This window comes from Symphalangus syndactylus, chromosome 2 (assembly GCF_028878055.3).
Source record: "Symphalangus syndactylus isolate Jambi chromosome 2, NHGRI_mSymSyn1-v2.1_pri, whole genome shotgun sequence".
Classification (NCBI taxonomy): Eukaryota; Metazoa; Chordata; class Mammalia; order Primates; family Hylobatidae; genus Symphalangus; species Symphalangus syndactylus.
The window spans coordinates 50,364,659-50,378,452 of NC_072424.2; the positions used below are offsets into that span (position 1 = coordinate 50,364,659).

Below are 13,794 nucleotides of genomic sequence, written 5' to 3' on the forward strand. Positions count from 1 at the left end.
AAAAGTTATACTTTTTGATGTAATAATGATGCAACACAACCGTTCTCCTTGTGTGCATTGTAAAACGGAAAGTTGGCTGGAATATTCTGCCTAATGCTACATGTTCACATCAATCTGGGACTGTAAAATTTTCCAGACACCAGAGCCCCACAGATTGTAGACTCCACCAATTTCCTGACTCCTATGTGGTTGAATTCCAGGTTCACCTAGTTACAAAACCAGCCCTTCTTCCACGTTATTTCAAAACACGTTTCTGGTGTTGATGCTAATTCCACATCCCAGGAGAGAGCTATGTATGGATGACACAACTTATTTCTAAAAGAAACCTAGTCCGTGTGCTCAAAACTTATTTCACTAGGAAACAAGGAATGTATCAGCGAGTATCTGCAACTTTCTCTACTGGTCTTCTAAGGTTGATGTCTTTATATTTCATCTTAACAAAAAAGGAGCAGAAATAATAATACTAAAAAAAGATGAAGCAAAAGGAGAAGAGGAAGAAAAAAAGAATTAGACACAAGGTAACATTATAAAAACAACCTTAAAATGCCCAGATAAACGTAACTCTAATAGGAGACTGAATGAATGGACTTTGTGGGAAAAACAGTAGTAAACTTTAAAGCCACTGAAAGGTTTTAAATGCCTAAGGGAAAAATAAACATTTGCTTCCAATCATTTTCTCATTAAGCATTCTCTGCTAGATGGAGAAGGCTTACTTTACACACACACACACACACACACGCACACACACACACTTTGACTCCGCGCCACAAATGGGGACTTAACCCACTGCCCGTTCTCTGTCCAAGGCGACCCATTCGCGCTTCTGCCATCGCACCTCTGCCCGCGTTCCTGCGCCCCAGGTTCCCCGCTGCAGCGCGGGAGCGTTGCTTCGCCTGGCCTGCTGGCCTCCTCTAGACCTTAGCCACCTTCTCCGTGGCAGGAAGGGCTACATGCACTGACAGATTTTCCGTTGGTGGTGGCTGGGTGGTGGCGAGGCGTGTTTCCGGGCGCACTTAAAACCTAGCAGCTCTCTCCAAGTAGCAGCTTCCCCTACTCCGCCCCTAGGACTGAGGACCTAGCCCTCGGTGCCCCCTCACTCCTCCCCGTCCTACCCCGCCATGACCTCCTAACCTCTCCAGTATACTCTCAAGCCTCACACGGGCGCCTGTCCTCCCTTTGCATTCCCTAGCTCCCGGGCGCCCCGTTCGGTTGAAGTTTACGTATCTTGGGACCTAATTGCTCCCAATTATCCGCGCAGCCTAAGTCCCGCGTCTGCCTGGCTCTCGCCCCGGGAGCCTGAAGCTACCGGGCAGTTCATTGGGTGTCCTCGGGGAAAAGGTTCAAGCTGTAGAGATGAAAGAAGTGGGGCTGGGGGAGGGGAGAGGCTCCAGAAGGAAGACCACAAACACGTGCGAAGAAATAAAAGCCACCACGTGTGCACGCGCGCGGGGCCCAAGGGCGCGAGCGCGGAGCACGCCCCAGGGGGCCAGGGACAGTGGTTCCCTGGAGCAGCCATAGCAGGGGGGCGCGGGTACTCACACGAAAGCGTGGTAGATGAACGCCCAGCCGCGGGGTCTCTCCAGCACGTTGTACAGGTAGTTTTGCACCCGCCGGTACTTGACGTTGCGCCGGCAGCTCTGGCTACTCGTGTAAGAGAGCGGCTTCCCCAGCAGGCTCATCCGGGCCCCCTGCTTGCCCCGGCGGCTCTCCCTCAGGCCACCGCCGCCGCCCCCGAGCGTGGCCGCGCGGGTGCCCAGCAGTAGCAGGCCGTCGCCCCTGGCGGCTGCCGAGTTCAGCAGCACCCTGCCCCGGCCCGACTCCACATCCTTCATGCCGCTGCCCAAGCGCCCCCCGCCCGCCGCCGCCGCCGCCGCTGCGCCGCTCTTCACCCAGAGCCCGGCGGCGCCGCCCTCCTCTCCTCCCGCGTGGTGGCGGGGCATGGCATCACCACGGGCACCGCGAGGGGGCCGCCAGCGCCTGCGGCGGGGGCAGCGGCCTCATGTGCGCCGGCGGGTTTCAAGGAGGAAGCCGGCGGCCGACGGGGCGCCCGCCAGCCAGAGACCTCTGAGCCGGGGGCGGGGAAGCAGGCAGCCAGCAAACCGTCCGGGCTTCGGGGCGGGAAAGGAGGGGCTGCAAAGGAGGCCGAGGAGTCCCAATTTCTAACAGCCTTTAGCTTCGAATTCTAAATCCGGACCTGTTTGGGGCGTCGCTTTGAGAGGGTTTCTCTTGCTCCCTCATTCCCGCGACTACCACTCCCTCCTTCCCAAAGTGCCCCCGGGGATAGAGTGGGGGAGTGCGGGGCGCTCCGAGGCGCGCTCCCACGCGCGCACACACAGCCCCAGGCTTCCCCTTCCCTCTCTCCACTCCCCACGCCCTGCAGCGAACCGGCCCCAGAAGCCCCTCTCCGAGGCGCGAGTTCGGTTTGGTTCTGGCAGGGGCTTTGCAGCTCTCCGGAAGGTGAAGTCAGCCTTGTGTCCTGAGGAGAAACTGGAGATGCAGGTCGCTGTGCCCTCCCGCTGCTACGTCGCTGCGCCGGATTCTGCCATCCTTCCGCAAGGGATGAGAGCGGGAACAGCCCTGCCCTGTCCTCCAGGTATTAGCTAGCCTGGAGGCTGGAGCGCAAGGTAACGCTCCGGGAAGTGGCACTCGGGTCCCCGCACACGGGCGAGTCCTCAGCAGTTCAGTGGACAGACCCGAAGGACGCGGCTGCCAAGTCCGCGAGGCAAGGACCAGGCATCTTCCCGCGCCTCACTTCAGCCTGCGGACTGTGACTTTCCATCCCAGTATCAGACAACAAGCCCGCGAGTAACTGAACATCGTTTCCAGTCCATGGGTGGAGTGTGGAAAGGGCGTAAAACTCCAAAGTGGCTCCTCCGCGGTGAGCGAGCTGCCCCGGGGCTCTGCCTGACTGCAGCGCGAAGCCTGGGAGAACAAACCCAGTTCCCTCCGTCAAGAAATTTCCATTTAAGTCGGAGAAAGTCATATGATTGAGAAGTTCGGCAGCGGCAGCGAGGACCCCAGTGTCTGGGAAAGAAAACCTGGAGGATGGGGTGTCCAGGACGCCGGCTTCTCGGGGTTTCGACCCCACCCACCTTATGTTGTAACATACAAGCTTAGAGACCTGTTGCAAGGAACAACTGACTGGGTCTTCCACCACCTCTGGCACCCCGTTGGCCCAAAGCCCATGCGCCCTTGACAGAGAGAGAGGCCGCGGTGCCACCGGCCGCGGCCTCTGGCCTTCAGAAACAGTGTATTACAAAGAAAAGGCAGTTTAAACCTCACATTCAGCATAGGGAAAACTGAAGGGTGCCAGGCTTGGGGACTTCTTCCAACAGAGTGGCTCTTCCCCAAATATGAAAGAAAACAATCATCAAATTAAATTGAAGGGAAAACTAAGCTTCCACCACAAAGACATAGCAGATAGTTGCAAGGTGGATTCCTTAGGGCCTTTTCTTTTCCTAAGGCTAAAACAATGCTAAGGCAAAAGTCTTCTTGCAGCTGTGTCCGCCCCTCCGAGATAAATACTTTCCCAATTCTCCTCCACCCTGTACACACACCCACGCCCGCGGCAGCTGATTTCTGTCTTCTGCAATACCTCGATTTAAATGCTTTGCATTTACTCTTTATTATCACTATAATTTGTGTGAAGCCCTCTCGCCTGCTCCTGGTCACCAGCAGGAGCCTGCTTCCCTCCCTCCTTCCCCCCAAGCCTCTGGGCAGCAGCAGCTAGCTGGGAGCTCTGTGCAGCTGGCGGCGACGCCATGTGACTGTGAGCCGAGCACCATCACCCAGAGTCACTCTCTAGCTTTCCCCTAATACACTTCACACCCACGCACTGTGGAGGTGCGAGAGAGGTTGCTCCGTGCGGTGCTATTCGAGGCAGATGCAGAGAGCGCCCTGGAGTAAGCTCTCCAATCCTAGAGCTGCGCGGGACCCTGACTGAAGGCGGAGGGGGTGGGAGGGGGGTGCTGTTGCTATATTTAGACTCCCTATGGAGTTTCTGTGCAGGGACTTTCAGGGTGAAAGATCTAGAGACTTAAAATGACTCGTGTGCCCGCTTTAAACGTCAAAATCTTGGCCTTTCTGCAAGCAGTAAAACGAAAACCACTTCCTCTTAACTTAGCTGTTTTCCTTGTTGCAGACTTCTACTTTCGCTGGGTAGGTAAAGTCACTTCCATCTCTCTGGCGCGGCTGGGCCCCGCGTGCAGGCAAGAAGTCTCAGGAAGGCAGGACACAGGGACATGTTTCCCTGGAAGACAGCCAGCTGTTTAATTTCTAAGTGATGCTTTTCTGGGGAAGCAGCATTAATTCTAGTGAAACTGTGTTATTGATTAAGCAAATGCCATTTAAACTTAATTAAAAAAAAAAGACCCGGTTACTGGTGGCGGGTTTGAGCTGCTGAGAAAGACCTTTCACTTAGTCTTCTAGAGTAACCGCCATTTGGATATACAGCCCAGAAAAAGAGGACCCGCTCAAGTTTTCGTGGGTAGTGTGAGAGTTACTAGGAATCCAACAACCTGGCTTCCTAGTTCACTGTTCCTTCCACCAATCAATCTGCATCTCCAGCAGAGGATGGATAAAATAGCAAACAGTTCTGGGGTTTTGTATCAATCTCTGACTGCAACCATTGGGAAAGACTGGCTTAGCTGAAGCCCTAACCATCCTATCTTTCAATGCCCAGGAAGAAAAAGCCAAGTGAGGCTGTGCCAGCCTCTCCTACAAGAGTCTCTGTTTGCACCTTGCTTTATTTGCTACCTGCTAACTTCCCTCAAAAGACGGGAATTAACTTTGGAGAAAATAAGGTGTTTGTGATTAAGCTTTGTTGTTGTTCCTTTGAATACAGACGTTGCTAGGAAACTGCCTTTTATTAGTTCGTTTTGCTGAAATATTAAAATTCAAATTTAGAAAAGAGGATAGGCATACTGAGCAGTGAGTAAAACAACAGTGTACTTTCTATGCATTATAATTACATTTGAGCATTATGAAGAGGCAGAGGTAAAGGCAAATGTTAACTGCTAGTGTAAAGTATGTGAGTTGATTGGTCCTCCCCATCTTTTGAGATGTGTTTGCTTTTACTCATTCATTCTCTTAAGATGCTTGCCTGAAATTTATGACCTTGGAAACATTTTCTGAAGTCTACATGGATATGGTTTCAATTGAACATAGTTTCTAGAGATATTTTATTTCAGTGTGTTTCTTTTTCTTTTTTGGAGATGGGGTCTTGCTGTGTTGCCCAGGCTGGTCTCCAACTCCTGAACTCAAGCAATTCTTCCACCTCAGCCTCTCAAAGTGCTGGGATTACAGGCATGAGCCACTGCTCCTGGCCTCAGTGTGTTTTCTATCCCATTGTATTATTCTTCTGAAAGGTATTCTGAAATAATAATATTTAAAATTCTATACATGAGCTAGAGATGCACAAAAAAAAGACTTTCAATGCCCGTAAGAGGGGCAGAATAACTGGATCTGGACGAGTTTCACAAAGCATCAATGACCCATTACTCTCCCACTTTCCTTCTTCTTCATGCCTACCCATTTTCTCATTTGCCCCATCACCTGCTACAAGATACGCTCTTTAGTAGCCACTCTTTAGTGATATGGATGCATTTTGATCCAGTGTGAAATTCCTGGGCTAATCAGACAGGGAATGATAAATAGAACTCTTAAACCCTATAATAAAAAGGAAATGCATGTGACGTGAGTCTGCTTGGGAAAATAATGAAGGGGAAAATATAAAACTAAAAAAGTAGAAAATAATCAACAAAAATAAAATGCACTAATGGAGAAATGGAAATTCATGATTGGCTGCTGTTTAATGATGCGCACAGGGCTCAGCAATTTGCCTTGTAAGCTTAGGGGTAGAACTGAAGTCTTCAGACTCCTGAATAGGAGTCCCTTTAAGCTACACCACCCTTCTCCTTAGCTTTTATTTCCTTCCAATGAGGCCGTAACCAAACCAATAAGCATAGCAGCTATATTGCATTTCATAGATATCATAACCATTGGTTCAGTAAACGTATTTATCTCCTACTATTATTTTAAATGTATCAGCATAATATACCATTTGTTTTGATCAGTCATCAACAATTCTTATCTCTAAGAGATATGATACAAACTTTTCACGCTGTTTCTTCAACAAGCAGAAATTAATCAGAGAACCCAAGACAACGTCAGAGATCATATGAGCCTCACCAGACTGCATGAGAATCATAACACAGTAGGAGTCCCAGGCCTACCTCACATGGCAAATGGGACATTGTTCTTCAGAACAGCCTCTGCCCCAGGGATGCAGAAAGGAGGTGGGCGTGAATGAGTGTAGCTGTAAGGAGAGTCTGGTAGAGAAATCGTGCGGAAAGGGCTCAACAAATTCTCACCATTTTTATTCCAGCAGCTAACAAGATTACTGTTTCTAGGAATTACTGAAATATTGTGCTGATCACAATTGTTGAAGCAAAATAATAGCAAATACTCATCATGTGTTTTGTATGTGTTAGGCACTGTGGTTTACAATAATTATTTCAGGCCGGATGTGGTAGCTCACGCCTGTAATCCCAGCATTTTGGGAGGCCGAAGTGGGTGGATCACTTGAGATCAGGAGTTCAAGACCAGCCTGGCCAACACGGTGAAACCCGTCTCTACTAAAAAATACAAAAATTAGCTGGGCGTGGTGGCAGGTGCCTGTAATCCCAGCTACTCAGGAGGCTTAGGCATGAGAATCGCTTGAACCTGGGAAGTGGAAGTTGTAGTGAGCCAAGATGGTGCCACTACACTCTAGCCTGAGCAACAGAGTGTGAGACTGTGTCTCAAAATAAAATAAAATAAAACAAAATAAATTTCACTTAATTGTGACAATAGTTTCATAAGTAAGCACTACGATCATATCCAATTTATAGGGGCAGAAACTGAGGTGTAGACAAGTTAATTTTTTTTAAACTAAAAATTAGCTGAGGCAGGGCAAAAACAGAACCAAAACTAGATTTTTAACATCTATATCAGCTTTTGAATAAAAAATACTTAGCCTATTATTGTGTATTAATAATCTTAATGGGTTTTGTTACAAATGAAAAGTACTGGAAAGTTTCTATTGGTTATCTTGGAGGAGGATTTGAGGTTTTATTCTAAACACAGAAATAGCTTCAATATTTCTCTTCACTTTTCCTGTGGAAGTAGGAGTTTCCTGCATAGATACTCTTCTGCGCTGAAATTTTAAAAATAGTCCCAAGTCTCATAGTATCAATTTCTTGAAATTGTATTTACATTTTGATCTTTTTCTTAATGCTATTCTCAGCTTTATTTATAAAACCCTGTTAATCATATTTGGCCGTACCTGATTTCATTTTTTCTGACATGCTAATATGTCAGCACTGCTCTCTATCTTTTAGCCAACTATTTAAACATATCTCTCTGGGAATAATAGAGTTACTTGAACTTTTTAAGATCCGTATATTTATAAACTGTGTGAAGAGGTTGCCACAGAAGGCAAACATCTCTTTTAAGCGAGTGTACCAGAAAATTCTGTTACTAGTTTGTGCCCCCTAGTGGTACTGACATTTTACCATTGTTTTTTAAAAGGAAATTAAGAAAGCTTCTTTTATGAAGTTCTCAAAACTTATTACTCTCTTCAACAAGTAATCTTCAACTATGAGGTGTCAGCTACCTGGAGTGGTGCAAAGATGAAAGACAGTCCTGATTCTTATGTTCATAGACTAGTGGGGGAGATGGATAAATGAGCAAGTAATTATAACATGGTGATGAGTTCACAGAGGTTTGCACAGAATGTTATAGAAGATACAGAGGTTCCTAAAGAATGTAATAGCTGAGCTAAGTCTTGAGGAATAACTAGACTTTGGTGAAGACATGAGGGATAACTCAAAGAGAAAACATTTGAGAAGATGTGACGGAGTCTTGCTCTGTCGCCCAGGCTGGAGTGCAGGCACAATCTCAGCTCACTGCAACCTCCACCTCCCAGGTTCAAGTGATTCTCCTGCTTCAGCCCCCGAGTAGCTCGGACTACAGGCACATGCCACCACACCCAGGTAATTTTTGTATTTTTACTGGAAACAGGGTTTCACTATGTTGGCCAGTCTGGTGTTGAACTCCTCACCTCAGATGATCCGCCCACCTTGGCCTCCCAAAGCGTTGGAATTACAGACGTGAGCCACCACACCCAGCCAGAGAAGATGTGAAATTTTGAGAGCTGATCATACTTTGAGAATAATAAGTAGTTGGATTCTACTGAAGCTCAGTGGCTTTTGGAGGTGTAGCTATAAGCAGGAGGCAGCAGAAGTAAGACAAGGGCTATATGACAAAGTCTTGGCAAGAACTTTGCATTTTATCCTGATGTGAGTGGGGAGAGCCACTGAAGAATGTTAAGCCAGAAACACTACATGTCACTACTTCTACTTTCAGAAAAGGCTTGATATGGATTGCACACCTACAAGTGGCACACACTGTTCCAAGTGGAGACTCAAAGATGAAAACGATACAGTGTCTATGCTATAGGTTTGTGAAGCTACCAATCCATGGACAGATGTTAAGCCTAACTTCCAATTTAGGTACAAATATCTGAGTAAATGATGGTATCATTTACTCAATCAGTAAAGGTCAAAGAGAAGGCAGTCTGAAGAAGGGAAAGGTGTTCAATTTTGTATTGAGTTTGACATACCTGTTGAGACAGCTCAGTGGAGATATCCAGTTGATGATTGGATATATGGATCTACAGTTCAGGGGGAGCTAGAAATTGAAATTTGAGAATCATCAACTTATATTTATAATGGGTGAAATCAATAAGTCAGAATCAAATTACCTGGGGAAGCATGCAGATTTGTTTAAAAAGGAAGAGGCCTGAGAACCCAACCCTAGTAAGCATGACCATTCAGGATAAGAGAGAAGGAGCAAGTAGGGAAAGAGACTGAAATAAAGAAACCTGAGTAACCACTGAGGACCGCTGCTACAATAGCGAAAAAAGGAGCTTCATTAGGGAAATGCCTGAAAGAAATCAAATAAGGTAAGGGTTTTGGATTTAGCAACAAAGAGGTCATTTGAAGAAGTTGTTTTTATTTTTATTTCCTTGCAGAATTGGAGAAATAGGAATCAGATCAGAGTGAGCAGAGAAACAATTTGAAGATAAGGGAATGGAGATAATTATTTTAAAGTGGGAGAAGCAAGCAGAAGACTTAGGTTTGAAGAATGCACTATACAAAATAATGTTGATTCACTTGAGACTTGAGTGGCTGTTACAGCCACTGTCACAGGTCCCGAGGCTGAGCCTGCACAGGTGTTTGGACAACTAAGCTGCAATTTTGACAGACACTGTTTCACTGTCAATTGTGGGGCCTGCAACGACTTGGACATCTTTTATTGATTTTATTGAGTACTTTAATAACATTTTAATAAAAGCCATTATATTTTATTTCTAACATTTCAAAAAATTATATTTAATAAGTATGCATTTTTCACGTTTAGTTTTACCAAGAAGAAAAATGCATACTAGTTTTTGTTTGATTTTATTTGTAATCAAGGCGGAGGAACTAACCAGATCAGAAAAAGAAAGTCAATACCTGCTAAGTATTCAACACAGTTTTCAACAGTGCTACTGAAAGCTACAGGAGATATCGAGAGTCCCTCAGACAGGTCAGGGATTGGCAAGAGTGGGGTCATCAAGTTTCTGGAGTTTCAATAAGATATTTGCTTTTTTCTTATATATACATATTAGCTTTCTGCATAAAATTATATTAACAGAAATGCTATTAAAGTTGTTTTTGAAAAACCACTGAACTACAGAATGGTCCTGTTTTTTGGAGTATTTAGAATACTTCCAGGCCAGGTGCGGTGGCTCACGCTTGTAATCCCAGCACTTTGGGAGGCCAAGGCAGGTGGATCACGAAGTCAGGAGATCGAGACCATCCTGGCTAACACAGTGAAACCCTGTCTCTACTAAAAACACAAAAAATTAGCCAGGCTCGGTGGTGGGCGCCTGTAGTCCTAGCTACTCAGGAGGCTGAGGCAGGAGAATGGCGTGAACCTGGGAGGCGGAGCTTGCAGTGAGCCGAGATCGGGCCACTGCACTCCAGCCTGGGCGACAGAGCAAGACTCCATCTAAAAAAAAAAAAAAGAAAGAAAGAAGCAGGGGGCCACAGACCCAATATTAGTTTTGATGACAAAAATCGAAAAATCGAAAGTGGAGCAATAAATAGTAATACATATTTAAATATATTTTAAAATATGCTAGGGATTTGGAGTCATAAAGAAACTTATGAATTGTGGGATCCTGATTCCTGGCTGATTACCAAATCTCACTAAGTCTTTGTTTCTTTCATGTTTAAAGTGAGGATAATAATATCCTTATCACAGGACTTTTGGGGTGGTTAAACAAAATAGTTTATGTAAAGGTCTTATCTTAGTGCTGACACATAATAAGTATTCAGTAAATGTTAACTACTACTCATATTTATGTATAAGAAGATTTAGCTTGGGTTCCATTTGTGATTTAGCCTGCAATTTGAAATAATAGCTGATTAATTCTCTGAAACATTAGCTTCTGTAATTGTTAATATTTAGCTGAAATTTAGCAGATACAAAAAAATAGTAGTGTAAACTTGTAAAAAAAAAACAAAACTGGATTATATGAGTAAACCTTGAGATAACCCAGAAGATAAACTTTAAGTTTTGCAGATGATCTCATTCAGGTGACTATTTGTGAAGTTTAAAAGCAGATGAAAGCAACTATGTCTCATAGTGTACCAGGCTATGCAGTCACAGATGTATATTTTATTAAGAGCTACTAGATACAACTAAACAAAGTAAACCTTAATGTATAGAGTTTTGCATATCATTCTACTTTTAACAGCAATATTCAAATGGTAATGGATATTTCATCCTTTCATTCTAAAATATCCGTGATATTTCAGATGTCTGGTGAGAGCTGTTGAATTCATTATTCTAGAATATCTGTGAATTTATGATTCTACAGTTTTTCTGAATGGCAGAGGTCTGAGAATTTGATGAAAGCCTTCCAAAAAGTTTTAAAAAACTTAAAATTTGGCATACAATTACAACTTTTGAGACTCACAGACTCTTGGAAATAATTTTTAAAAACCTAGCTAATCAATCCCAGATTATGGGCCCCTTGGGCTGTAATTCTTAAAGGAATGAGTTGTTTTTTTTTTTAATTTTTTGAGATGGAGTCTCACTCTGTTGCCCAGGCTAGAGTACAGTGGTGCAATCTCGGCTCACTGCAACCTCCACCTCCCGGTTTCAAGCGATTCTCCTGCCTCAGCCTCCTGAGTAGCTGGGACTACAGGCATACACCACCAAACCCGGCTAATTTTTGTATTTTAGAGACAGGGTTTCACTATATTGGCCGGGCTGGTCTCAAACTCCTGACCTCGTGATCTGCCCACCTCAGCCTCCCAAAGTGCTGGGATTACAGGCATGAGCCACCATGCCCAGCCAAAGGAATGAATTTTACAAAGATTCTCTTGAGGATATCTTCAGGATGACTTATATGGGATATATGGGAAAATTTGGAATTGGTAATCTGCATTATTTCTCATGATTTGGTTGGGAGTACCTTGATGACACTTCTATCAGGGAGGATCTAGGACAGCAAGGTTTGTGGTCACTATAAAGCCCTTGAACTGAGATTTTGGATCTTTGTTATAGGTCTTTCTGTTAGAAAACAGCCTTGAACTCTCATTACATTTTTCATATGGTTATATTATAGGATCACATTTACTCAGAATAATGGTGTTTCTATTCCAAATTAATCTTCCAGAGTTTGGATACTTTTTATTTTTTATTTTAGAGACAGGGTCTCAGGGTCTCACTCTGTTGCACAATTTGGAGTGCAGTGCTGTGATCATAGCTCACTGCAGCCTTGAACTCCTGGTCTCAAGCAATCTTCCCACCTCAGCCTCCTGAGTAGCTGGGACTACAGTTTCATGCCCCCACACCTAGCTTTTTTTTTTTTCCTTCATTTTTTGTAGAATTGGCGTCTCACTATGTTGCCCAGGCTTGTCTTGAACTTCTGGGATCAAGCAATCCTCCTCCCTTGGCATCCCAAAATTCTGGGATTACAGGTGTGAGCCATGGCACCTGGCAGAGTTTGAATATTTTAAAGCCAAGAGCATGCATGTATGTGTAGTTTAGTGAGTGCATATATAAACACATATATATGTATTAATGTAATTGCAATCTAAGCTTTAAAATATTGCCCACTAAAACATACAAACTACCATGAATCTACTTATGCAGTACAAGGGAAGACTATGAGTACAGCCACACCCTCAATTCTGTTAAATATACTAAAGTCATTTCCATGCTTAAGTCTTTATCTCTGCCGCCTAACCAGTACACTATCATGGGACATACTCATTTTTGTTTCAGTCATCTCTCAGGAATTGAAGTCTTGACCCATATCTTAAAATGGTGACTAGAGTCCTGTTACAGGTTTACCTACTTCCGCAATGTCAATTGCCTGCCTGCCCACCTACTGAACCTCTGGTTGTCATCTTGGCTCCAGCATTTCTGTGCTATACACATTGAATAACCTGCTAGTGCATAATTCTACAAAAAAGAATACACTCTTCTGCCTAGCAGACTATTTCCTGCCCACACCTGATGTTGAGGCCATTCTCCCCAGCCCTTGCCTGGGCCCCTTGCCTGGGCTGTCAGTGTTCAGTTCTACAGTGGCTAGCTGGGTCATGACTAATGATGCTTGAGTTTAGACCAAACCACTATCTCATTCCCTTAATGAGAATTTTTTTAATTTATCCATTCCTCAAGCCAATCTACAATTTCTGAGTTCCTATCATACGTTAAAACTGTAGAACAAACATTATCCCTACCTAATTCGTGCCATAGTTTATTGTATTTTTTCAAAAGATTTAAAATATTTTTAGAGCAAACTTAAATACATAACATGGAATGATAGAAAGATTATCTAAAACTTGATAACTCCAAACCAACTACTATGTTTTGTAAACATTTATTCATCTGGAGCTAATTCTTTACAACAGTGGTAATTTTGCCCCACAGATGATATTTGCAATGTCCGGTGATGTTTTTGGTTGGTTTAGTACATACTATGGGGGAGGGTGTGGGAAATTTTTGCTACTGGCATCCAGGTTGTAGAGGCCAGGGATGCTGCTAAACATTCTACAATTTACAGGATAGCTCCCCACAAAAAAGGAATTATCCTGCCCAAAATGTCAATAGTGCCAAAGTTGAGAAACCCTGCTTTAAACAAACTTTTTAGGTCAGCCTTTGAAGGTATTGAGGTGGGAAGTTTTGCTTGCTGCCATTTGGTGATATTTGTTGGTCTACGTACCATTTATTTCTATATTTAGAATTTTAGTTTTTGTAATACACCTGGGGAAATGATGCTAGATGTTTATATGAAAAACATTTTTCCACTTAAAGTAAAATCGTTCAATGTATACAAAACCAGGGAAGGTCAACAGGTAAGTAAGCATGTCAGACTTTGCAATATTCTAGAAGGTTAAAATAATAACAGTATTTTTGTATACTAAAAATGAACATAACTTCCTGCTTCTACTATAGGATAGAAGTGAAAGAGGCAGCAAAAAATCCAGAGAACAAATAAATGGCTAATTGGTTCAGGGTTTTGAGGGCTCTTCTGAGACTTTTTTTCTTGATTGCATTGGAATATAGATGCTTCAAATGACACTGTAGGTTTATTATAATTTTATCTAATTCCATATAAATTTATACAAGGGCTCTTTAGATTAAGATGGTAATAAAATATCAATTAGCAAATTAAAATAACTAGAGTTC

The 13,794-nt window shown here is 43.9% G+C and overlaps 1 protein-coding gene and 1 long non-coding RNA gene across 10 annotated transcripts in view; one reads left to right on the plus strand and one right to left on the minus strand.

Annotated features, from left to right (window-relative positions):
- The window catches only part of KCNQ5 (potassium voltage-gated channel subfamily Q member 5), a 616,433-nt gene extending 610,714 nt beyond the window's left edge, over positions 1–5,719 (minus strand). For 7 of the 9 annotated variants that reach the window (XM_063629850.1, XM_055256386.2, XM_055256378.2 and 4 more), the window contains exon 1: positions 1,540–5,719. In XM_063629850.1, the coding sequence (XP_063485920.1) occupies positions 1,540–1,940 (401 nt within the window). In that variant the 5' untranslated portion in view covers positions 1,941–5,719. The other 2 variants (XM_063629853.1, XM_063629852.1) reach the window with 1 other exon arrangement.
- LOC134735427 (uncharacterized) lies at positions 1,448–9,767 on the plus strand. Its single transcript, XR_010118531.1, has 3 exons — positions 1,448–1,595; positions 6,141–6,296; positions 8,062–9,767. It is a non-coding gene; the product is annotated as an uncharacterized lncRNA (long non-coding RNA).
- Positions 9,768–13,794: the final 4,027 nt, after the last annotated feature.